Genomic DNA, 24321 nt, shown 5'->3' with positions numbered 1-24321 from the left:
GGGGCGCCTGCTTAGCGCGGAGCTGAGAGGGCGCAGCGGGCTCCGTGGCGCCGAAGCCAAGGTCCTGGGGCCCCCTCCCGCTCGCAGCGCGCGCCGCGCCCCTTCCCCGGACTGGTCCCGACGGCGGGCTCCGAGGCCCCAGGAGGCGGCGCGGGCTGGGCGGGGGCGGGGGCGAGGGCGGCGGCGGCGGCGGGGCCCCACCCCACCCCACCCCGGCCCGGCCCGGCTGGGGCTCCCAGGGCGCGGCGGGGCGGGCGCGCGCGGCTATGGCCGGGCTGTGGCGAGAGCTGCTCCTGGAGAGCCTCCTGGGTAAGTCGAGGCCGCCGGCGCTCGCGCGGGGGCCGGGAGGGAGCACAGCGGGCGGCAGGCGAGTGCCCTGGAAACTTGTGGCGCCCAAGCCAAGAATTAAAAAAAAAAAAAAAAAAAAGCCAAAAAAAGCAGCAGCGAAGATTTAGATTGAGGATTCCGGGGGTGGGGGGTGCAGTGGGATGCGCCCTGCTGTCCGCGTGGAGGCCCCGCCCCCGCCCCCCAGACCTCCAGGCTGCGGAGCCTCAGCCCGGGGCCCTAAGCGCGGGGGCGGCCCGGGGCGCAGGTGCGCGGCGCGTCCCTAACCCGCCCAGGCCCCCGCGGCGGCGCCCCCAGCGGCCCGGAGAAGAGGCCCCGAGAACGACTGCGGGTGTGCTCGTGCCGGACTCGGAGGATTAGAATCGGAATTCCCAGACACACGTTTGGGAGCAGGCTGTAATCTCGGGGGTCATTGGGAAGCACTCCTTTGGCCCGGAGAGGCTCCTTCCTAAAGATTTTCTGCAAGCTGCTGATATATATATTTTACGATTTTATTTATTTATTCATGAGAGAGGGGGTGTGGTGGGGCAGAGACCCAGGCAGAGGGAGGAGCAGGCTCCATGCAGGGAGCCCGACGTGGGTCTCTATCCCAGGTCTCCAGGGTCACGCCCTGGGCTGCAGGCGGCGCTAAACCGCTGGGCCACCCGGGCTGCCCTTGGAAGCTGCTGATATTCAGAAGCGTCCTCCTCCCTCCCCCCCTTTTTTACCCTGGCTCAGAACGTGTCTTCTAAGTACAGGGGCGTGAAGTGAGTCACATTCAGCAAGTACCCAGGGTGCCGGGTGCTGGGCCCTCCGTCGCACTTGGCGCTCACAGCCCTGTGAGGTCCCTGAAAGAGCTACTCTGTTGCTTAAGGAAGTTGGGCTGAGAAGGGGCGGGGGGGGGGGTTACTATGCAGGTGGTTACACAGCTGCCCTCGCAGCCAGACTCCCCGGGTGGAGGTTCGCTCTTGCCGCCAGCTCCTCTTTCCACCTTGGGCTATTATATTGGGAAATCTCAGAAGTTTTTTGTTTTCACGTTTGTAAGAGGGGGGCAAAAAGTGTCCATTTCACGGAACATGAGTTGGATGAGGAATAAGAAGGACGATCTCTGTAAATATTTAGCACAAAGGCTGGCACCGCGTAAGTGCCCACTAGTTCATTATCATTCCTGTAGAGGATCCTACCGTCAGTAGTTGGCAGAGGTGAGCCTGACTTCAGTTCTAGGTCTTCCACTACCCTATACTGTCTCCTAAGGTTAGGTTTTGAAAATCCACTTAAGAGAAAATGATTGTTGCCTAACTAACCTGCCTTGGGGTGTGGTCTGGAGTGGGAGGAAGAGAGTTGAGTCCTGCTGTTTGTCTCTTTCTTCCTTTCCTTTCCTTTCCTTTCCTTTCCTTTCCTTTCCTTTCCTTTCCTTTCCTTTCCTTTCCTTTCCTTTCCTTTCCTTTCCTTTCCTTTCCCTTCCCTTCCCTTTCCCTTTCCCTTTCCCCATTCCTTCCCTTTCCTTTTCCTTCCCCTTCCCTTCCCTTCCCTTTCCCTTTCCCTTCCCTTTCCCTTTCCCTTTCCCTTTCCCTTTTCCCTTCCCTTCCCTTCCCTTCCCTTCCCTTCCCTTCCCTTCCCTTCCCTTTCCTTCTTCCACCCAATGCGGGGCTTGAACCCACAACCAGAGAGAGCAAGAGTCGCATGCTCCTCCAGCTAAGCCAGCCAGGCACCCCCCTTTGTTTCTCTTTTTGATTCTCATGATGTTGCTCTTTATAGAAGGGTTGACTTAGATAAAGACATTTCATCAGTTAGGGTCCTAACAGAAAATCCAGTTCAACCCAGATGATCCAGATGAAGAGGTTTCAAGAGAAGGCTGAGCTTGCAGGTGTGAACAAGCTTAAAGGAATAAGCGGGGTGTTAAGGGACTCACCACAGCAGGCCCCATGCTCCTCCTGGGACATTATGCTGCTGGTGTGGGAAGGAGGGGAATTTGGTAGTGGAAGCTGGTTGAGGTCAGAACGGTGAAGGAGGGCGGACCAGCCAGAGGGGGTACAGTGGCAGGATATCTGTTTGTAACAAGGACACATTTACACTTGCTCCTTAAACTTTGTTTTTTTTTTCCTCCCCCTAGGATATGTTTCTTGGTCTCTCTGCCATGGCCTGGGACCAATGATCTATTACTTTCCCCTGCAAACTTTAGAACTCACTGGGCTTGAAGGTTTTGGCATAGCATTTCTTTCTCCAATATTCCTCATACTTACTCCTTTCTGGAAATTGGCTAACAAGAAGTGGATGCTAATCCTGTTGCGGTTAATTACTGTGGGTAAGATTTAAAAGTGCTTCTTTTTTTTTTTAAGGATTTTATTCATCTGTGTGTGAGAGAGAGAGAATGAGTGTGAGCACGAGCAGAGGGGAGGAGCAGAGGGAGAGGGAGAAGCAGGCTCCCCATTGAGCAGGCAGCCCAACATGGGGCTTGATCCCAGGACCTGGGACCATGACCTGAGCCTAAGGCAGATGCTTAACCGACTGAGCCAGGCACCCAGGTGCCCCTAAAAGTGCTTCTTTAAGGATTTTTTTTTTGGGGGGGGAAACAAGTGAAAATATGTAGACTGTTCTTTGAATGTTAAATGATGAAATGAAACAAGATTCCTCTTTCTCTTACAACTACCTGAGAGAGTTTTAGTGGAACTGGAAGGCTAGACCAAAAGGCCACGTCTTTTACATTTCTAACTTTTCTGCCAGATTGGAAAGCCTGAAAAAAAAATCACTGAAATGAAGAGGGAGAACAGGCCAACTCTTGAACATTTTGTGTTCTTTTTCCACCTATGACATACAAGTCAGAAACCATTAAAAATTGTTGAAAGCTACTGCATGAAAAGAGGAAAATTATGCATGAGGAGTGCTATATAGTGAGCAAAGTCAAGCAACGAATTAGGAGAGATACTTGCAACTCTTAGTCAAAGAGCTAATTTCACTAACATACAGAGTTCTTATAAATCAGTAATAAAAAGGACCAATAGCTCAATAGATAACAGAACAAGGAATACAATCAGTTTATTGGAAAGGAAATATAATTGATTCTTAAAAAACATTACAATGAATACAAATAACACCCATATATTTGTATGTAGCTTCATGTACTGGATTGCCAAAGAACAAAATCAAGTAACACTGTATTACAAGGATGGGAAAGCAGGTGCTCAGACATTGCTGGTGGGAATATAAATTGGCACAAGTTCTGCCAATAATAATTTAGCAGCATTTATCAAAATTAAAAAGGTATATACATTCTCTTTTGCTCAGCAATTGTACTTCTAGGAATATAGCCTACGGATATACTCACATGCATGTTAAAAGGGTAAAAATACAAGGTTATTTAATCATTGCAACAATATTTATAATCACAAGATAAGAAATAACCTAAATGTCATGTATATAAGATAGGTTAAGTAAATTATGGTTTTGAAACTTGGAATACTACAGAATACTGTGCAGCTACATAAAAGAATGAGACATTACTTATCTAAGGAAATGGCATGTTTTTTAAAATATGTTAAGTGAAAACCAAAAATGCACTAAACTGTGTGCAGAATGCTAACATCTGTGTAAGAAAGTTTAAATGGAAATATATTTAGTATCTAATTGAACATGCATTAAATAGCCTTAGAAGGATTAAAAAACCATAGCATTTTAATTGCTTGAATATGGTATCTAGCTAGACACAGGCATGAAAGGGAAACTTAAGGACATATACCCTGGTATCTTTTGAATTCTGAATTTGAGAATGTTACATTGCCGAAAACTAGCAATGAAAAATTGTGGGTTAAAAAAAAAAGAAAAATTGTGGGTTTTTTTTTTGTTTTTAGCAATTAAGAATTTTAAATGTACACTTACTATCGCAAAGAATTGAGAATGTTCATATTAATAAATATTGGGAATCCCTGAAGAGGCACCGGTAGTAAAAATGTAAGAGGGTGGGGTCACGAAAGAAACATGTTTTCTAAACAGAAACACCAGACCCCACTGGGGTTGACTCCGTGGCTGAGAACTCTGGATGTCTTGCCCTTCTGCTCTAATGCACTTGGCTTCTCTGAGTGGTTTCCAAGTGGCATTTGTTCATGAACCACGCTGTATATTCCTTCTCTCCGGAAGCAGTCAGTTGACTTTTTTTCCCCAGAAACAGTGGCAGGGATTACTGGGAAATTGCCTCTGCTTTTCTATGGGCCAGCCCCTGGAGGAAGCAGAACAAGGTTAGTGCAGTGAGTTCTGCGGAGACCCACGAGGATGCAGGACTCTGGCTTTTTAAGATCTGAGCTCAGAAAGAACAGTGGTAGAGACCACTGGGGGAAAAAAATGCCCCATATATGAAGACGGTCTCCATAGGAATGGAAAGACCCATCAAACGGCTGTGAAAAACGTCAGCTCCAGAAATAATAGAAACGAGACATTCTACCCTGAATTGAGTCCCTAGTAACTGAGTGAAACTGCCCTGGGCTTGCAGCAGCCTTCTCTTGAGTTACTGGGGCCGAGTGTTGCAAGTTTCATTTTCTCATCCCATTCCCTGGTTGGCTTTATGGGAATGGTCTCATCAGCGGCCCCTTTCCGGTTGCTTTTGCTCAATGCTGCTTGTACCAGCCTTACCCACAAAGTTATGGACTGAGAGTCCCTGGGGCAGTTTTTGATTATTTAAGTCCACTTCTGGTCGCTGTAAGGGATGTGATATTACTAAGTCTGGGGGAGGGGGTGGTGTTTGGGATGCTTCCTGTTGTTCTCCTTTCACCTCCTTCCTCTTTGAAGACCCATCACCTTGAGTAGAGGTAGACACAATTTTAAGAAAACAGCGTGGGTAGGAGAGTGACACAGAGATGAGGATGAAGAGGCGGTGTCGGCCAGGTGCTCTTCTGGGTGGCCACCGAGCTTTGCTGAGGCTAAACAGAGGCTGATGTAAGCCATGCTTTGCCTTACAACTCCTTTCAGATGCTTCCTACGGAAGTGAAACAACTTGGTGTTTCAAGAGGCCTAAGGTACCTAATGTAACCCCGGACAAGATCTGGGTGTTACATGCTATCGTCTCTGGCGCCTCAGCTATTTTCTTTTCTTTTCTTTTTTTTCTTTTCTTTTTTCTTTTCGTTTCGTTTCTTTTCTTTTCTTTTTTTTCTTTTCTTTTCATTTCTCTTTTTCTTTTCTTTTTTTTTTAAGATTTTATTTATTCATGAGAGACACAGAGAGGCAGAGACATAGGCAGAAGGAGAAGCAGGCTCCATGCAGGGAGCCTGATGTGGGACTCGATCCCGGGTGTCCAGGATCATGCCCTGAGCCAAAGGCAGGCGCTCAACTGCTGAGCCACCCAGGGATCCCAACCTCAGCTATTTTCAGCAAATTACTATGCACTCAACTATTAAACTGCTTCATACTCCTATTGGTTTAGGTTATTTCTTTCCTTAAAAATTTTGATCCAAAAAAATTTTTTTTTTGATCCACTAGAATGGCTATAATCAAAAAGACAGGTAGCGACGAGCATTGGCAAGGATGTGGAGCATCTGGAACCCTCACACATTGCTGGCAGGAATGTGAGCGGTGCAGCCGCTTTGGAAAACAGTTTGGCAGCTCCTCAAAATGCTAAACAGAGTTACCACCTGACCTAACAGCACCACTCCTTGGTGTAGACCCAAGAAAAACGAAAACAGTGGTTCACATATTACCTTGTAGGCAAACAGTTGTGGCAACTTTATTCTTAATAGCCAAAGGATGGAAACAACCCAAACGCCCATCCCTGATGAATGACTGCACAAAACGCACTCTGTCCCGGCAGTGGAATATTATTCAGCCATAAAAAGGAACAAAGTACTACAGTATGGAGAAGCCTTGAGAACCTTATGCTAAGTGAAAGAAGCGGTCACAGAAGGCTGCACATTACATGGTTCCATTATACAAAATGCTCAGAATGGGAAAAATCCATACAGACAGTAAGCAGATGAGTGATTGCCAGGGGCTGGGGGAGAAGGGAGGAAGAAAAAAGGAGTGTCCGTTAATGGGTATAGATTTCTTTTTTTGGGGTGGCAAAAATGTTCTGGAACTAGATAGTGGTAATAGGTTTTTTTTTTGATAGTGGTAATAGTTGCACAACTTCGTGAGTGTATTAGAAACCATCGAACTGTACACTTTAATGTAGTAGATTTTATGTTGTCACGAATGACATCACAAATTTTTAAAAAAAGATTATGTATTAACTCGTGTGTATGTTATATTAACTTTGTCTTCCTGAGTGTAAAGATGGCATCAGATGCAACAGTTATCAAATGCCGATGGTGCAGTTCCTGTGCGCGGTTGCTAGAAATGTTTAGCTCTCCTTCGTTCGTTTGCAGGCAGCATAGCCTCCTTCCAGGCTTCGAATGCCAGGGTTCGGCTGGTGGTCCTTGCCCTTGGTGTGTCTTCCTCGCTGATCGTGCAGGCTGTGACGTGGTGGACAGGAAGTGGCCTGCAAAGGTATGGTATCTCATGTCTGTAGACAAAGGTTCGCATCTTACGCCCGTAGACAAACACGTGTGATCACTTACGGACGGGGAAGTTGGGACCAGGAGTTCCAAGTGATAGTATTCATTTTGCATGTAGCTGGTAAAAGTCTCTCTCTCTCTCTCTCTCTCTCTCTCTCTCTCTCTCTCCCTCCCTCTCTTTTTTTTTTCCTTTTCTCAAAATCAGAACATGAATGCCATCAGTCTCCATAATATTTCGAGACTTAAGGAATCATAAGTTGCCTGGGTAATGGATGATATAAAGACTAAGGCATGTTCCTTACTGCAAATTACTACTCACAGGACTATTTCATACCCTCGTTCTCTGAAATTATGAAATTCACTGTGAACACAGTACAGTGAAACCCCATCAAGAAGTCGTTAAACGTATTTTTCGTACTTACAGGTTCCTCCGAATCTGGGGATTCATTTTAGGACAGATTCTTCTCCTTGTTCTCCGCATATGGTACACTTCGCTAAACCCAATCTGGAGTTATCAGATGTCCAATAGAGTGATACTGACATTAAGTACCGTAGCCACACTTGATCGCATTTGCACAGGTAAGGGTACGCCCAATTTATTTAGGAATTTGCTCTCTTGCATAGTTTACTTTTCTTATCTGAATGCAACACACCTTGAAAAGATAGAAAGTCTTTCTGCACGCTCTCTCCTTTTCAGTTTTCTTTCCCTCTGAAATAGGGAGAGTTTCCCTTTTCCTCTGAAACCGGCACAGCCAGTGGAGTCTATCTAAGCAGAAGGCACCTTTTCCTTGCTAGAACAGAGGGGGAAAATAAAAAGCCATTTCTGGCTCCTATCAGTGTGGGGGGGGAGGGTAAACCAGGCCTCAGACTCCCAGCTGGCTCCCAGCTCTGTCTTTCTCCCTTTTCCATCTGGATGGGGCTTCCCGAAATGAGACCCTGCATCTAGGAAGAGAGATCTCTTCCTCTGTCCTGACCCCAGGATATCCCTTAAGCCTATGAGAAGTTAGTTGTGAGCAAGGGCTGTGAGAACTATCTAGGCTTGTGTGTGTGTGTGTGTGTGTGTATTTTCTTTTCTGGGATATATATATATATAAATTATTTATATAAATCTATAAATTTAGATTATTTATTAATTTATTTGAGAAAGAGAAGCAAACAAGCAGGGGAAGGCTAGAGGCAGACAAGCAGAAACGTGGGGTGGGGGGTGGGGGCCTTGATCCCAGGATCCTGAGATCAGGACCTGAGCTGAAAATCGAGAGTCAGAGGCTTAACAGATGGAGCCACCCAGGCGCCTTGGGAATCTGAAGATATTTCAGCTCCAAGTCTGAAGCTTGAAAAGAAAGGAAATCTTGCATATTTACAGCCCCTTTGAAGTCCCCTGTCTCCCTCTGGAGCTGGCTTTCTCAGAGACGTACACACACCCAGCTTGGATGTTTGCTCCATATGTTAACTTGAGATCCTTCTGAAAAAAAGGGAGAAGTGTTACTAGATTCTGGTTAACTTGCACCTGGCTTTTTGTGTAAGTCTCAGTGAGTCACTGTTCTTTTGTCCACACCAGGAGAAATCTCACAGATTAATGGAAGTGTAGAAAACTTTGGCTCACCGTGAACAAAGTGTATAATCCCCCTCTGGCCCCAATTTTGGCATGAAACCGGGGCATTGGGAATAAGGGGGCACTGGGCCAGCAAATTGGCCATTAATATTAGAACGTTTAGGACGCAGTCTGGCGCCCTAATACATGCTTTGTGTTTTATGAAACAGTAACACCCAAAGGCGGCAACTCAGGCGGCAGATTTCACAGGTACAGCCTGATAAGGATTGAACGTCAGGGTATCGTTTAACATTTCCTGACTTGAGTTTTCTTCTTTCTCTCCCGTTTTAAATGTATGTGACCCAGTTGTGGGTCCCTTCCTGCTTTTGCCCTGTGCCTCATTTACAAAATTCCAGACTCCTCACCAGTTTCCCCAGAATATCCGATCCACCAGGCATTTTTGTAGTTTTATTTTTTTTTTTCATTTTTGTAGTTTTAATCGAAGCTTAGGTGGGGCCCCGGGGGAGGAGTCCCCCACCGGAGGACACAACAGTGATGATGAGCAAATTTAGTTTAGAGCTCTCTTTCCCTAAAGACTGCTCAGTCTCCCGGCCTGGCCTCCTCTGTCTTCACACCCGCCCCAGCATCCCTGCAGTTCCCAGCTCTGCTCCTGTCCTTTGACTCCTTTATTAGCAGGAATGGCTTTCCTCCTCCTTGTGAAGTCGCTACTAGCCCCAGAGGCAGACCCGAGGGCTTTCTTCTACCCTGCAGAGACCATTACCTGTATCACGGGGCATCTGCCCAACAGGTTCTCTGTTCCTACAAAGAAATTCTTCTGCTCAGGGTGTGATGAATCCTGCAGGGAGCCTGCTTCTCCCTCTGCCTGTGTCTCTGCCTCTCTCTGTGTCTCTCATGAATAAATAAAATCTTACCAAAAAAATTCGAAAAAAAGAAATTCTTCTGCCCGCATTCTGCCCAATTCTTAGGTTTTTGTACTTGAAGTCATTGCTGCGATGGAAGGAGAAGACCTCTCAGTTAAAGAGTCCCATGAAGTATGGTACAGTTAGGCCCACAGGCACCGGAACCCGGAGCTCTTTTTACCAGCAACATGATCTTGGACAAGTGACTTGTTCTCTCTGGGCCTCAGTTTTCAAATCTGTAAAATGGGACTAGCAATAGAGTCTGCCTCATGAGTTGTGAGGATGGAATGAGTTCATGACCCTCAGTAACTGCTGTTCCTCCGGGCACATAGCAGGTTACATGAGAGCCCTGTTCTGTGGAGGACACGGCCGGTATCCTGGTTGTGGACGCCTCTGCTCCCCAAACATACCAGCCCCTTTTTCTCTATATATTTTTGCTCATACTGTTAACTTCACATGAAGTAAATAACTTGCTGAATTTTCTTTCTTTCTCTCTCTCTCTTTTTAATATTTTATATATTTATTTGAGAGACAGACAGAGAGAGGGCTCAAGTGACGGGGAGGGGCAGGGGGAAAAGGAGAAGCAAACTCCCCCCTGAGCAGAGAGCCTGATGTGAGGCTCCATCCCAGGACCTTGAGATCATAACCGGAGCCAAAGGCAGACGCTTAACTGACTGAGCCCCCCAGGCGCCCCACTTGCTGTGTTTTCACTTGTGAAATTCCAGAATGCTTGGGTCTCTCTTACCATTCCCGATCCAGCCTGCCTGGAATGGTCTCTCCCGCCAACTAGCTTCTCAGCACGCTCTGCTCTGTATTGTAGTTTCATGTTTCAACTTTCCTTCTGAAATAAGCTCCTGGAAGCCAGGTGCCATCTCCTAACTTGCTAAAAGTCCGTGAAAGGTAGAGGGTAAATTTCCCCATAACTGACTCTTTTCCATTTTTTTATCCTAGACGGCGACGGCAATAAACCAGAGGGAAAAAGACCTGGAGAGGCAGCCAAGGGCACGGCCTCCAGACCTGCCTGGTGGTTGGCAGGGGCTGCCTTTGGCAGTCTCGTGTTCCTCACCCACTGGATTTTTGGAGAGGTCTCGCTTGTTTCCAGATGGGCAGTGAGTGGGCACCCCCACCCAGGGCCAGATCCTAACCCCTTTGGGTGAGTTTCAATTTCAGAGCAATCAAGAATTTGGCTATTATGGTTGAAGGAAGAAGTACTTCTTTTGCCAGGTAGATATTTCATATTTCCCTTTCCTGAGATAGCAAAAACACTGCGTGGCATTATTACGTGCGTACCGTGGAGATGGAGCCAGGGGTGTCCGCCCCCGTGCTGAAGGATTGCTGGAAAGCAGGTGATGGGGGGCTAAGGGATGTGCACGGCTACATGAGAGGTTCTGGGAGCTCCTGCTTGGGCCCTCTGAGGAATCCCCGCATGGACGAGCATCCTCAGGGGCAGGAAAGACAGTTCCTCCAGACCCCTCACTGGCATTTGGTGGGATGGGACCACAGTGCCCTGATGAGAGAGACCAGGTTGGCAGCCTGGGCATTGATCTGTATCCTCTAGGAGGAGGGAAGCCCAGGGAGATCTCTGCATCGCCCGGTGCTTGCTCCGACCAAGAGAGGGTGTACTTGGTCCTTATTCACCCTCTCTCTAACCTTTGGGATTCCCCTTTTCTCCTGTGTTCAGGCCCAGCCTTTCACTTAAAAAGATCAGAAGAGGCTTTAAAACATCTGCCTCAGATAACTTTTCTCTTCAAGTGTGGAGATCCCCACATTTGGAGACGTGCAACTGTCTGCTGGATCCTTCCCCAGCAGACGTGAGAGCATCCCCCCTCCTCCCCCTCCCCCAGGGGCCTCAAGCTCAGCCTGTCTGGGTCTGGCCTCAGCAGTGACCAGGCCCAAACCTGCTCCTCTTCCTCCCTGCCTCACCCTTTCTGGCTGCCACCCCAGCTGCCAAGCCAGGATCCAGGAGTCATCCCACAACTGTGTCTTTCTCATTTTCTGCATCTGTTTGGCATGAAGCCAAGTCATTTCTACTGCTTCTCTCAAATCTCTCCCCTCCCCTCACCCCCGCCGCCGTGTGCCCTTGTGGAGCCCCCACCGTCTTTCTTCTAGGCTTCCTCTCTTGCCTCTTAATGGTCTGTCCCTGGTGTGCCCTTCCCCGCACTGCCCTGGAGGGTGCTCTCCAAAATGCAGGTCTGACCCCTGTCAGTCCCCGGCTTGAAACCTGTGAGCGGTCTTTCCATACGAGGTTGTGTGAGACAGGATCTGCTCCCCAACCCCACTTCCTTTTACAGACACTTCCCACCTTACTCTGGTGCTTCACCTGAGCTGAAATCACTTTCAGTTCCCTAGAGGTGCTGGACTGTTGTGGGCCTCCATCTGCAGGTGTGTGCTCTTCCTTCCATCTGGGCTGTCCTCTCTGCCTTAGCGAGCTCTTATTCATCCTCCAAAACCCAGCACGGGCATCTCCTCAGTGAAGTCTTCTCTCATTATCCCAAGGGTTTCTTGATAACATATCCTACCTTGAATCCCACGCCCACCCTATTATATCCTTATTATTAATCCGTGTCACAGTTTTCTTATTTTGCAGTTATTTTAGGTCTTTCTTTCTTTCGAGACACTAAGCTCCTTGAGGTTAGGGAATGGGAAAAAGAACTACTATTTATGACTTCCTCTGGGTCAGGTGCTTGAGCTAGTATGTTATCTCCTTCAGAGTCTGTATCTCTGCTCCCGGGATGCCTTAGCATCTTTGGGGGAAAGGGAGAAAAGGAAGAAAGGAAGAGAAGGGAAGGGAAGGAGTTTATTCTCATGGGTTAAAGCTTTGTTTCCAAAGTTCCCTATGAAAACAGGCTCAGTTGTGTGGAAGAGCGGAAGGAGAACTGGGCGAGGGCTCCGAGACCAGGCTTACAGGCTGAGGTCCTGGTTGGCCAACAGCAACTCATCATTCAACTGTGGACCAGTCCCACTGTGTCCCTGGCCTTGTGTTCCCCACCTGTAAAATGAGGTGTTTTGTTTTGTTTTTTTAAAAAAGCATCTTTATTATAAGGAAAATACACAGCAAAACAGAGCTGGAAAGTGGTGTGGGTAGAAGACCTAGAAAAACTTAATCACAAAACAAGCTGCTCAGTTACCAAACAAGCTGTTTAAACACAGCTTCCTGCTGTGAGGGAGCGTGATTTAGCCCTTATCTTTCCCACCTTGCCTGATTCAAAAAAATCTGCTCTTAGGGCTGGGCCCTGGGAGCCCCATTTTCCAATCTGTATTCTTCCTGGAGTTTGGGAAAGGTGATATAGTTCTCAGGCTTTCAAGATACAGAAGACAATACGGAGAAGGAAAGGATGTTCTAAACCTTTGGTCCAGTGTTATCCCCAGCCCTGTCCCTCAGTATTTGTTGATGCCAAAGAGACGAACCCCATGGAATTGGGGTAACTTAGGCAGCAGTACGCTAAGCAATGAGGCTGTGTTGCTGAGGAAGTGAGCAGCATCATACTTGGTGTAGAAGCTGGCCAGGAGGTAGAGTACAATAGGAAAGACGCTGAGGAATTTGCAGGAAGAGGTAAATTGGAGCCCGAGTCCATCCATTCCCAGTGTGTCAGTGGCCGAGCCTTTCCTTGGTCCAGGATCTCAAAGGGTGTCCCTTTCACCATATGTAAGAAGACATACGTAGCCAAGTTATGGATGACATTGGTCAGGGTCCAGACAACAGGTCTGCTGAGGAAGGGGATGCTGAGTAGAACCTCATGCAGCAGTCCTACCAAGCTGATGTAGGCCGGCCAGATGCCCCGGCTATTCATCACTCTAGTGTTGGGGTTTACTTCGCTGTGTGCCACCCCCACATTCATCCTGCAGGCTTCACAAGCCGGTCCGACTCCGAGGTGTTTTGTTTTTTAAGACATTTTATAATCCTGTCTGTTGGAGTGAGACACTGAAGATGGAGATGCATCTCAGGAGACCAGCATTTCCCAGGTCGTGTTCTGTGGAACACTGGTGTCTTGAGGTGCTAACAGCCAATAAAATTAGTGTTTCTCAGAACCCTGTTTAAGAAATGTTGCCTTAGACCATCACCAGCCATGACCATTGTAGTGGGACTTGCTTCCTAAAATTCATTAGGTTCCACCTAAGGGAATGGGTCCTGGGTAAGTGTTGATGGTGCGAAGAGGTGGGAGACAGGAGGAGGGTGAGGGAGAGGCCCAGAGCGTGCTGAGTGGACTTTGGGTAGTGGAAGGATCAGTGCAGATGGTAGACCCTGGGAGAATGAGGGAGCGAGACAAAGTGTGGCATTTCCGGCTTCCCATCAGCCCCTCCGAGTGCTCCCGACCTTGGTGCTCTCACTCATCGTCGTGCTTTCCATCTTCTGATATATCCTGCATTATTTGTTGATTGTGTGTGTTTATTGCCTGTTCCTCCCTCACTGGCATGTGAGCCCTACAGAGGAAAGGGGTCTTCTTCTTAGGATGTATCTCAAGCCCCTAAAACACAGCCTGGCACATAGCAGGTCGTCCTAAGCCTTTGTCATTGAGTTGGGGATAGAAAAGAGATCATCCATGTCCTTCATGGCCTTTTTTTCACATCGGATCTTCTGTAGACCCAGGATGATCCTTAACCTTGGAGGTGGGGGTAGGCAGGGTAGTGACTGAGAGCCTCACTCCTTAGCCTGAGGGCCTTTATTGGGTTCTCAGTCCAACTGGGGCTACTGTGTATGACCTCAGGCAGGTTACTTAAGTGCTCTTTGTCCCACCATCTACCTCCGCATTTATGTTAGTGATTTGTAAGGATTAAATGAGCTAAATATATGTAAAAGTCTGAAAAAAAAAGCACCCAGGAGGTAGTAAGTGCTGTGTTTTCCAGCTTAACTTACATCATAGCTATTTAATTGAGCGCTGTGTCGGAGCTGCTATTGCTTCTGGATTTTCCCCTAAATATGAGTTACAACCTTTTCTTTCTCCTTCGCCAAAGTAGCAGAAAAATGAAATAGTTTGTGGTTGTTTTCAAATGCACACAACTATCAGTTAGTTACGGGGTTGGCCGCAGTCTGAGAAAGGCCTGGACTGTATTGAGGCAGACAAAAGAAAGAAAAGAGGCAGACTACTTGGAAACGATGCCCAATGACTTTTTCTCTTTGTCTTCGAGAGAGTCCTTTAAAATGTCACATGGCCAGGGCGCCTGGGTGGCTCAGTCGGGTCAAGCGTCATACTCTGGGTTGCGGCTCTGGTCATGACCTCAGGCCCCAAGCTGAGTGCAGAGTCTGCTTGTCTCTCTCCCTCTCCCTCTGTTCCTCCCCCTGCTCTCACCACACACACTCTCTCTCAATAAATAAAACCTTTAAAAATAAGATAAAACAAGATGTCACATGGCCAATATAGAGTCTGATTTAATAGTCTGAGAAAACTCAGTTGCTGTGTTTTACGTTGACCATGAAAGATGGAAGATGCTTATTTCAAGTCTGAGCTGCTATGACTTCCCTATTCTGAGTGGATTTAATACTGGTTTTCAGTGGGCTCCCATGACCTCAGTTGGTTTTTTCCCCACCCTCATATTATGTCTTGGACAGACTAGAGGTAGGAGATGTATTTCCGTTTTATATCTGGGACCTGAAACGTTAATGGCGGCCGATGCCCTACCGCGTGTCATTTTCTTACAGAGGTGCAGTTCTGCTGGGCCTGGCAAGTGGACTGATGCTCTCAACGTGCCCATGGTTTCCCGGTTCCGGTTTAATCTGGTGGGTTACAGGTACGTGGAACCTGCCTGGAGATGCACCTGGCATTCCGCTCTGCTTGACAATTTACTCACGTGCGTGCCCAGAGAGGAAGTGGAGGCCAAGACGGCCATACTGGTCTGTCACCATGGGTTCCAGGGCCTGCAGGCTCCAGGTTCCTGTGTCCCCCTGCTTCACTGCCTCTCTCCCCCTGGAGTTACGTACTGCTACCTCGTCTCCCGAACGAGGCATGTGTGTCAGTAACAGTTTTCCCCCGGGTCTGAAGAGGTGGAGGACAGCCATCACCACGTTGCTGGACCTCTCCTCCTCCCCCAGATTCTGTGCTTCCCTGGTTCTCAGGGACGTCCTCCTTGGCTCCTCACACCCTGACCCAGCTTTGGGATCCACGTTTGCTTCTTCAAAGGTTGGGACCCTCTCCTCCCAGGCACACCCGTCAGGATTACACAGTATTGAGGGAGGCCACCTTTGTTTTAGGAGCAACTACTTATTTTTATGGCCATGACTGTTTTATTACTCTGACTGAATTATGCCCCTCTTCTCCCTTCTCCTTAAAAGGCAGAAATGATCAGAGTCGGTTTTAGTGTCAAAGACAAAACTCCCCACTCTGCGAAACCGTGTGTTGGGTTTCTGGGAGGAGAGATGCCCTTATATGTATTCATTAGCCAGGTGATTCAGAGCGTTGCCCTGGATGCCCTGTGTGGGTTCGAGCCTGGGTAGTGGACCATGTGGGCCGACTAGCGTGATAAGTAAACTTCCTTGCACCCCGGGTACCATCACTCTTGCGTGGAGACATACGTGTAACCCAAACAGATGGTTCAATTACCGAGCTGAGCCAGGAGCCACGTGAGCAAACCTCTGCAGTCACGTTGAGCTGTTTTTGCTGGCATGTGTATTTTCTGGTAGGCCTTCTAGTTGGAGTTTTTGGAAGTTTGTATGAGTTTGAATATAGAGGTAACCCTTCTTCTCGTCCGAGAGATGCCTCATGAGATTCCTCAAGACAAGGGCCAGGGGCTTTAGTCAATGCCAGATTGGCAGCGAGCCTAACAGCTTCTCAATCTGTACGCAGTTGTGGGAAGGGACGTGAAGTACATTGGAAGTCGGTTCAGCATGTGTATCACACCTTTTCTCATGGAACATAAGCAATGTGCTTCCTTGGGCAGGTATTTGGCAGCTTCGCTTTAAACATAGGAAAACTGAGGTCCCCAGAAACATAAGTTGTTAAGGGACAGAAAAACTGGGAACCTAGAGTGTTATACTGATACTTCTTTCCCTGGGTAAGTAGAGTCACAACTAATCTAATTTTGCTGTCTGAAGTATTATTATTATTATTATTTTTTTTAAAGATCTTATTCATTCATTCATGAGAGACAGAGAGAGAGAGAGAGACAGAGAGAGGGGCAGAGACCCAGGGAGAGGGAGAAGCAATCTCCATGCAGGGACTTGATCCCAGGTCTCCAGGATCACGCTCTGGGCTGAAGGTGGCGCTAAACCGCTGAGCCACCCAGGCTGCCCTCTCTGAAGTATTAGATAATAGTTTTGTTTTTGTTTTTGCTTTTTTTTTTTTTTAAGATAGTAGTTTTAAAAGGCCCCAGGGGCAAGTTCTTGGCAGTAGAGAGGAAAGTGAGACCACAGTTCTTCAGCCTCAGCTCCGTCTCTGCTCACCTGCTCACCTAAAATAAGTTGGAGCTCACACTTCGTTACCTAGAAATGGTGCCCCCATTTCACCGTGACCCATCCTTGGAAACCACCTCATAAAGCAGAGTGTAGAAAAATAAATCACATTTTTTTCATTGTAGTTAAAATTTGCAATCCCAGTGGGTCTCAGCACAAAATAAGTCATGACAATGACCGATAGGATTTTACTTTACAAATGCAAAGATACAGGAGCTTTAAATCTTGGTGGCAATTATTAAAATCAAGTAATTCTTAAAGGAAAAAACAGGTGGACCAAATGCACTGATCGGACCCCAGCGTACGTACAGTGATCCTATGATTTTATGGTTGGAAAAATGTGATCTGTTGAAAACTAGCATGTTAGTTATTATCAATATTATTGGAATATGCAGTCTGGTGTCTTAGGAGTAAAGATTTGGAGGAGGTTACTTGAAAGGACTCAGTCTTACACACAAAACAGCTAAGATACGCAGTTAAGTGAAAAAGGCAAAGTGACAGGACACTGTGTGTCATATGCCACCATTTGTATGAAAAAGGGACGGAAATGCACACACAGGCAAATATTTTTTTCTATGCACGAGACCTTCTCTGGAAGAGTGTGGAAGACAGTGCTAACATTGCCTTCCCCAAGGGGCACTAGTGGGTGATGGGTCAGACGGACTCCTTTTTACCTTTTTGAGTCTTGGATTTTGAATTTAAAAATATATAGCCCATTTAAAAATAGAAATTAAAAATAAAAGCAGTAACAGTCAAGGGCATTTGAAAAGATGTTTTCTTTCCTTCCAGATAATTCTGCATAGTAAAGACAAAAGCAACAAAGTCATTCTGTAGAACCTCAATTCAGGACTCATTCTTTTTTTTTTTTTTTTTTTTTTTTTAAAGCCTTTGTAGGCTGGTAAACAGGAAAAATTCACTCACGCTGATAATCAGGAAAGTAAAACTCAAAATGTGATACCGTTTTCATCATTAACTTGGTAAAGATTTTTAGAAAAATAATTTTGGCAAGGTTCAAAAGGTGAGACTTTTGGCAAGGTTTCTGGAGGAAATGAAGATTGGTATGACCTCTCACAAAAGCAGTTGACCATTAAGTAATGACTCTTTAAAATGCTTTTATCTCTTGAAATGGTACTTGTACTTTTAAGACTCTTTTTAAAGGATTATTTTAAGGAAATGATCAAAGATGTAGTAAGAGATTAGTTGACAAAGAAAGATGTTCCTCATAGTGTTGGAAGCTTCATAAATGGCCAATAGTAGGAAAATGGTGGCTTATCTTGTGGTGTACTTATCTATAATGTAGTATATATACATAAAAATGACTTAGGAAAAAAATATAATGAGAAAATGTTCTTGATATAAAAAGAAAAATATGATCCCCAATATGTGATATGATTCCGTTAGTGTAAAAATACTTTTCTATATCCATAGAACAAGACTAAAGGGAAAAATCCATATGAGTATTGGCCGTGATTGGCTCCATCTTAGGTGATCCTTAACTGCTTTACAGTTGTGTATTTTTAAAAAATTTCTGCAGCAAAATAGTCATTACCCTCATTGATTTCAAAAGGAAATGATTTTTTCATTGTTAAAATAACCATTGAGGGATCTAAGTATTATAGGGTCTGACTGTTGAGTTACACTCTGGTTGTCGAGGGTTCTGGAATCTGGTTCTTGTGTTCACCTGCATGATGTTCTATTTGAACTGGGGGCGGGGAGGGATAGACAGTCCCAGGGCTTTGCCCTGTGGTGGTACAAGTGGAGCTTGTTGACGGATGAGCACCAGGGAGCACTGGCTGGAGCCACGTCCTGCTCCCCCTAGTGTTCTGGAGCCCTTGCCCTATCAGTGAGGAGCCTGCTGGAGACCTCCTTGGAGGGTAGGTCACAATTATACAACATGCATTGAACTGTCTGTAAGATGTCACATTCTCCGGAAAGGTGTTACACTGATGGCTCGGAACTGGGGTGCTGTAGACCCCGATGTGCTGTCTCAGAACTGATTTCACAGGAATTGGGAGAAATGTTACGCTCTCGGGTTTGGCTGAGCAAACAAGCAGACACTTACTAGTGCGTGCTGTGAACCGGGCCCACCAGGCTGTGGGGTCATGAGTGAACAGCCTGCAGAATGGCTAAAGCAGTAAGTCCACCCATGCTGTCTCAGTCCCATCTTCTTTTGGGGATGTGTGCTTGGGAAAGCCCACTTACCTATTGTAGGCCAAGGGGCGGCGTTTAGGACATTATTTAATGAAAGACCTTTCTAGAAACCACACTGACTTGACACATTTCCTAACGCCTGGATCTGGCTGGTCAAACTAAACAGACATATATTTTTTGGTATTACAGATCATTGCAGGTTTTTTCAGGTTGGTTGGTTTTTTTTTTTTTTTTTTTTTTTTGCTATTAGGATCTTAACATAAATAACCTAAAAATGCCTTTGTCTCTCTCCCTGCCCTTCCTGAAGAAATAGCTCTGGGCTGAGATTTACTAGGCTCACCTTCTGCCTCCAGTTGTGCATGTAACTAGCTGCGTGACCTTGAGCAAATCACATTAACCACGCTGGACCTCAGTTTCTCATCAGTCTGGAGATTGGACTAGCCCTCGAGGTCCCTTCTGGCTCTGAACAGCTATAAATTGGTCATCTTATGAGCTTATTATTTCTTTTATTGTAGAAAATGGAAGAGACCATTCTACTCTTTTTCTTTCTCTCTCTGTCATGAACAGGAGCAGCTTCAGCCGCAGGCCTCCTGTACCTGCCCACGTGGGCAGCTGCTGTTTCTGGCTGTGTCCTCGCCCTCTTCACAGCATCCATGTGGCCTCAAGTGCTTGCACATCTTATTAGCTCAGGGTCAGGCCCTGGGAAAGCCATGACCATTGCCATGATATTTTATCTTTTAGAGATATTTTTCTGTGCATGGTGCACGGCTTTTAAATTTGTCCCAGGAGGTGTCTATGCTAGAGAGAGATCTGATGTGCTTTTGGGTGAGTATATTTGAAAGGTATGGATTAAAGTAACTGCTTGAAAATACCCTTCAGGCTGACTAGGATTTAGCACTTTACATGACTGGTGGAGATAAATAGGATGATCTTCCCTGTTTTATTAAAATAGACTGTCTTGGGACACCTGGGTCACTCTATGGGTTAAGCATCTGCCTTCAGCTCAGGTCATGATCCTGGAGTCCCAGGATCTAGCCCCAAATTGGGGTCCTTGCTCCACAGGGAGTCTGCTTCTCCCTCTGCCCTTCACCTCTCTTGTGCTCTCTCAAATAAATAAATAAAATCTTTTTAAAAAATAGACTCTCTTGATAAAAAAAAAAACTGGAGGAATGTCTAAATGACTACTTAAAAGATTTCTTAATTCATCAGTGAGTTTCATTAATATTTATTACTGCAAAGGCCTCTTAAGTAAATTAATTACAGGGAAAAAAACCCCAAGTTTAATTCATAGTAGAGTATAAAGAAGTGCTGGGTACTGTTGTGTTACAGTATATGTTAGGAAAAGGCATGATCGTGGTGCTCATGTTACCACTTTAGTATTGGCTCATGAATATATAAGGGAAATTGTGATTTTTCTTTTTGGTTTCCCCAAATCTTATCTATGATTTTTATTTACCGTATGTTTGCCAATAAAATAATTTTACATCTCTGAATCTTAGTCTAAATGGTAAATTCCCAAATCATAGAATATTTTTTTCTGATTTCTGTGATTATAAACTATCTAGCAAAATGAAAATTTCATACACTTTATTTAGCTCAGTTTAATATTTCAAAAATTGCCTTCTGGCCATGATGAAATTACCGACGTATACAGGCATACGCAAATCAGATGTTGCCTGTCATTTTAGTTTAAGCAAAACATATCAAACGCTGGTAGGATAAAAATTATGAAAAATTGAGGAGACAAAACATGTCAGTAGGGGATTCGGTCCTTGTTTGTTCAGAGATGCATTTTCCCATTTGTTCATGTATTCATTAAAAAAATGTTGGGCACCTGTATGTGCCAGGCACCGTGCCAGGTGCTAGAGATTTAAGAGACATAGTCCGTGCCCATCTGGAGCTTCTGTGTAGTGAAGGTACCAGCATGCGGAACGTTAGATACGTACGGAATTACAGCTGGGGTGAGTTGTGCACAGGAGTCTGGGCTTCCACCTGTAGTTCCCCCTTGGGCCTTTGGTATTTTTTTCAACAACTGTACCTTTTCACATAAACTTTTCTACTCCCCGAGCTAGACATCTGGCAGCAAATGCTGATTTGGAAGCTATATTTTTTAAATTATATGAAATATGTAAAAAAAAATGAAGATTTACTATTTTTGGTAAACTCTCGTGCTCTCATCCACGTGGAGACATATATTGCTGCATTTCCTTTTTTAATTTTATTTTATTATTTATTTATTTATTTTATTATTTGTTTATTTTTTGCATTTCCTTTTTTACATCTTTTAGATGTATTTATTTGACACAGAGAGAAAGCACAAGCAGGGGCAGGGGCAGAGGGAGAGAGAGAAGCAGACTCTCTGTGGAGCCGGGAGCCCGACTGGGGCTGGATCCCAGGACCCCGGGATCATGACCTGAGCAGAAGGCAGACAGACGCTCAACCGACTGAGCCACCCAGGCGTCCTGTTGCTGCATTTCCTCTGCAATAATCTTGGCTTTGCAAACTTTGTATTTCTTCTGGTTTCTTTCAGGTGTGTGTACTCTGCCCTGCTCTATCTTCTTGGCCAATGCCCTGCTTTTTTCTTACCCCAGCTTGCTTAGCGGTCTGCCATGTGGAGAAAGCACACAACAGTAAGAGCCATTCTAAGCATGAGTTTATTTCTTCAGAATGTCATGAATGGTGTGTTTTGAGTTCTCTCTCACTACTCATGGGGCTGCTGAAACCACTTGGTTACAGTTGCATACAAGAAAGCATTTTTTTTTTTTTTTTTTTAGTAAGAGGGACCACTGATAAGACCACAAAAATGAAGGCACGTTGGTAATGTTCAGCATAGCTTTTGATACAGTTGAAGAGAATCTGTGTTAAATCAGAAACTAGTAATGAATCTATTGTCAAGTTTACTCCTGCTATTTCCTGAAAATTGCATAGGATTTTTTTTTTTTTTTGGTAGCCTTCCACCTAAGCTTAACTTCTACTTAATATCTCCCAATTTACACATCGGTCAGCTATACCTCTGTTTCCATTCTCATTGTATAGGACTTGAGAAGTATGTAAATCTTACATATAAGTTCCCTTGTAATGCATCGAACAGAGCTCAACTTCTCTGGCCGGCCTTATTGGCACAGTGTGAGTCCTGGCATGAGTCCTCCATGAGGACCCCCATCCCGGGCCAGAATTGCTGCCCCTAACATGGTTGGATTATGAATCTACATATATCCTCCTTTTATGCTCCACAGTCTGGTGCATCTGAGGTCTTTTTTGGTGCAGAAAACTCAGTCCCTACAGCAAGCAATTCCTTTCTTTCTTTTGTGCTCCACCCTCCTCTGCACAATCAACAGCAAAGTAGTCTATTACCAACCTAACAATGAGGAAACACTCAGGAAATTAAAAGACATTTCTCATCCAGGAAAGGCTGGAGTCTTGTCATTTAAAGTAGGGTTCCTAGGACCCTAGCGGATTTCTAAGGATCAATCCCAATTATCAGAAGCGCAACTAGAGTAATTGCTTAGGTACTGAGATAAATGAACTCAGTAACTGAATTTTCAGGGTATGGCCATTGACATGAAATTTAGGCTCCTGGAATTTACCATTGGGAGGATTTGTGGATTAAAATGTAATATGTTCTTGTTTTCTCTTTTAACAGGGGCAGTGATGCTAATTATTGGACTGAATATGCTCTTTAGTCCTAAGAAAAGCCTTGACTTTCTTCAAACAAAAAATAGTCCTAAAGTGCTTTTCAGAAAGAGTGAAAAATACATGAAACTTTGTAAGTTTTGCTTTCTTTTTTTTAAAGCACCTAATTATCATAAAATTTCGAACATATATGAAATTAAAAAGTATAATGAGACCCTCGCGTACCCTTCACTCAGTTCCAACAATTTTTAACATTTTTGCCGGTGTTGTTAACAACTGTCTTCCTTACTCATTTTGGTGAAATACTTTGAAGCAAATCTCTGACAGCCTGTCATTTCGGCCACAACTTCTCGATTAATAGTCTTGTTTCACTTCTCATGTAAAAAAGATTATTAAAAGGAAGAGTTTCCAAAATCATTTGTTCTTATTAGAACTATTTATATTTCAGATTATTTATTTCTTGTTCTTCTTTTTGGGGAGCTTAAATACATTAACATTTGGGATATTGATGAGCTAGAAACTCAGACATGAAGTTAGTTTACTATTCAATCTGATTAATTTCAAATGAACTAGATTAAATAAAAATGTTTATTGAAATGATAACATTCGCAGGTAGTGTATTAGGTTCAGTGCACAGCATGATATAACTACACAGCATTATGTAGGAAACAAAGATAGCCCCCACCCTCAGTAACTTGATATTTTCATAAAGGAGATAAAATATTTGGGGCACCTGGGTGGCTCAGTGTTTGAGCATCTAGATGCCTTCGGCTCAGGTTGTGATCCCGGGGTCCTGGGATCGAGTTCCGCATCTGTCTCCCTGCAGGGAACCTGCTTCTCCCTCTGCCTGTGTCTCTGCCTCTCTCTCTCTGAGTCTCTCATGGGTAAATAAATTTTTTAAAAAATCCTAAAATTTCTTTTTAAAAAGAAGATAAAATACTATAGTATAAAGAGATAGAAAACAATTAAACTAAATAAAATTGTGATCTTTTTCTAAAAGAGATGCCACAAAGCAGTAAGACCATTATGTAAACACCTTCACATATGTTCCATCATAACTTGAAAAGATTATATTGCAATTTAGGGGACATTTTTAAAATGTAGAGTTTTTTTTTCTGTGTTCTTATTTTTTTTAGGTGTGTCTCTTGAAACTAAGACCTGGTAGATTTTGTTTGTTGTTTTTTGATCCTGACAATCTCTGTCTTTATAGTTGCTGTTGTGATTTGTAGCGGTCGTAGAATTAAAGTAGAGTTAGTAACTAGATTAGTAGAATTAAGCACTAAGATTCTTTAGTTCATTCATCAGATCGAGGCATTGGGAACCATTTATTTACAAAGTTGTTTAGACAGTTCTGTGGAATTTTTTATAACAATTTTTTAGAGCCATTTTTGGTTTGAGCAGAAAATAGAGATTCCCTATATACCCTCTGACCCCACATACACACAGACTCCCTCAATATCAGTACCCCCCACCCGAGTTTATGATCACATTTATTATTAATATTAGTTTTTGAAGATTTCTTTCCTTATTTAGAGCATGAGTGGGAGGGGCAGAGGGAGAGAGGGGGAGAGAGGGAATCTCAAGCAGACTCCATACCCAGGGTGGAGCTCGACACAGGGCTCGATCTCACAACCCTGAGATCATGACGACCTGAGCTGAAACCAAGAGTCGGACGCTTAACCGGCTGTGCCACTCAGGAGCCCCTATCATTACATTTGTTATGACTGAGGAATGTACGCTGACACATCCTTAGCACCCGAAGTCCACGGTTTACGTTAGGGGTCGCCCTTGGTGCTGGGCGTGCTGTGGGTTCTGTATGTACGTGATGCTCTGTATCCATCATTAGAGTGTCACACGGAGTAATCCTCTGTCTTCCACCTCTTCACCCTTCCCTGCCTCCAC

At 45.0% G+C, this 24321-nt stretch overlaps 1 protein-coding gene and 1 pseudogene across 4 annotated transcripts in view; one reads left to right on the top strand and one right to left on the bottom strand.

Annotated features, from left to right (window-relative positions):
- Window positions 1-227: 227 nt before the first annotated feature.
- The window catches only part of CWH43 (cell wall biogenesis 43 C-terminal homolog), a 60141-nt gene continuing 36047 nt past the window's right edge, over window positions 228-24321 (top strand). For 2 of the 4 annotated variants that reach the window (XM_055339046.1, XM_055339062.1), the window contains exons 1-8: window positions 228-309; window positions 2438-2629; window positions 6672-6792; window positions 7225-7379; window positions 10203-10404; window positions 14890-14978; window positions 19354-19611; window positions 22430-22552. In XM_055339046.1, coding sequence (XP_055195021.1) covers window positions 267-309; window positions 2438-2629; window positions 6672-6792; window positions 7225-7379; window positions 10203-10404; window positions 14890-14978; window positions 19354-19611; window positions 22430-22552 — 1183 coding nt within the window. In that variant the 5' untranslated portion in view covers window positions 228-266. Of the gene's footprint in view, window positions 310-1705; window positions 2192-2437; window positions 2630-6671; window positions 6793-7224; window positions 7380-10202; window positions 10405-14889; window positions 14979-19353; window positions 19612-22429; window positions 22553-24321 lie in introns of those variants that run through there. The other 2 variants (XM_055339055.1, XM_055339067.1) reach the window with 2 other exon arrangements.
- On the bottom strand, window positions 10920-14879 carry LOC129518894 (ORM1-like protein 2; annotated as a pseudogene).

This window comes from Nyctereutes procyonoides, unplaced genomic scaffold, assembly GCF_905146905.1.
Source record: "Nyctereutes procyonoides isolate TBG_1078 unplaced genomic scaffold, NYPRO_anot_genome, whole genome shotgun sequence".
Lineage (NCBI taxonomy): Eukaryota > Metazoa > Chordata > Mammalia > Carnivora > Canidae > Nyctereutes > Nyctereutes procyonoides.
The sequence above is the reverse complement of the archived record's forward strand: the minus strand, read 5'-3'. Positions and strand labels throughout refer to the sequence as shown.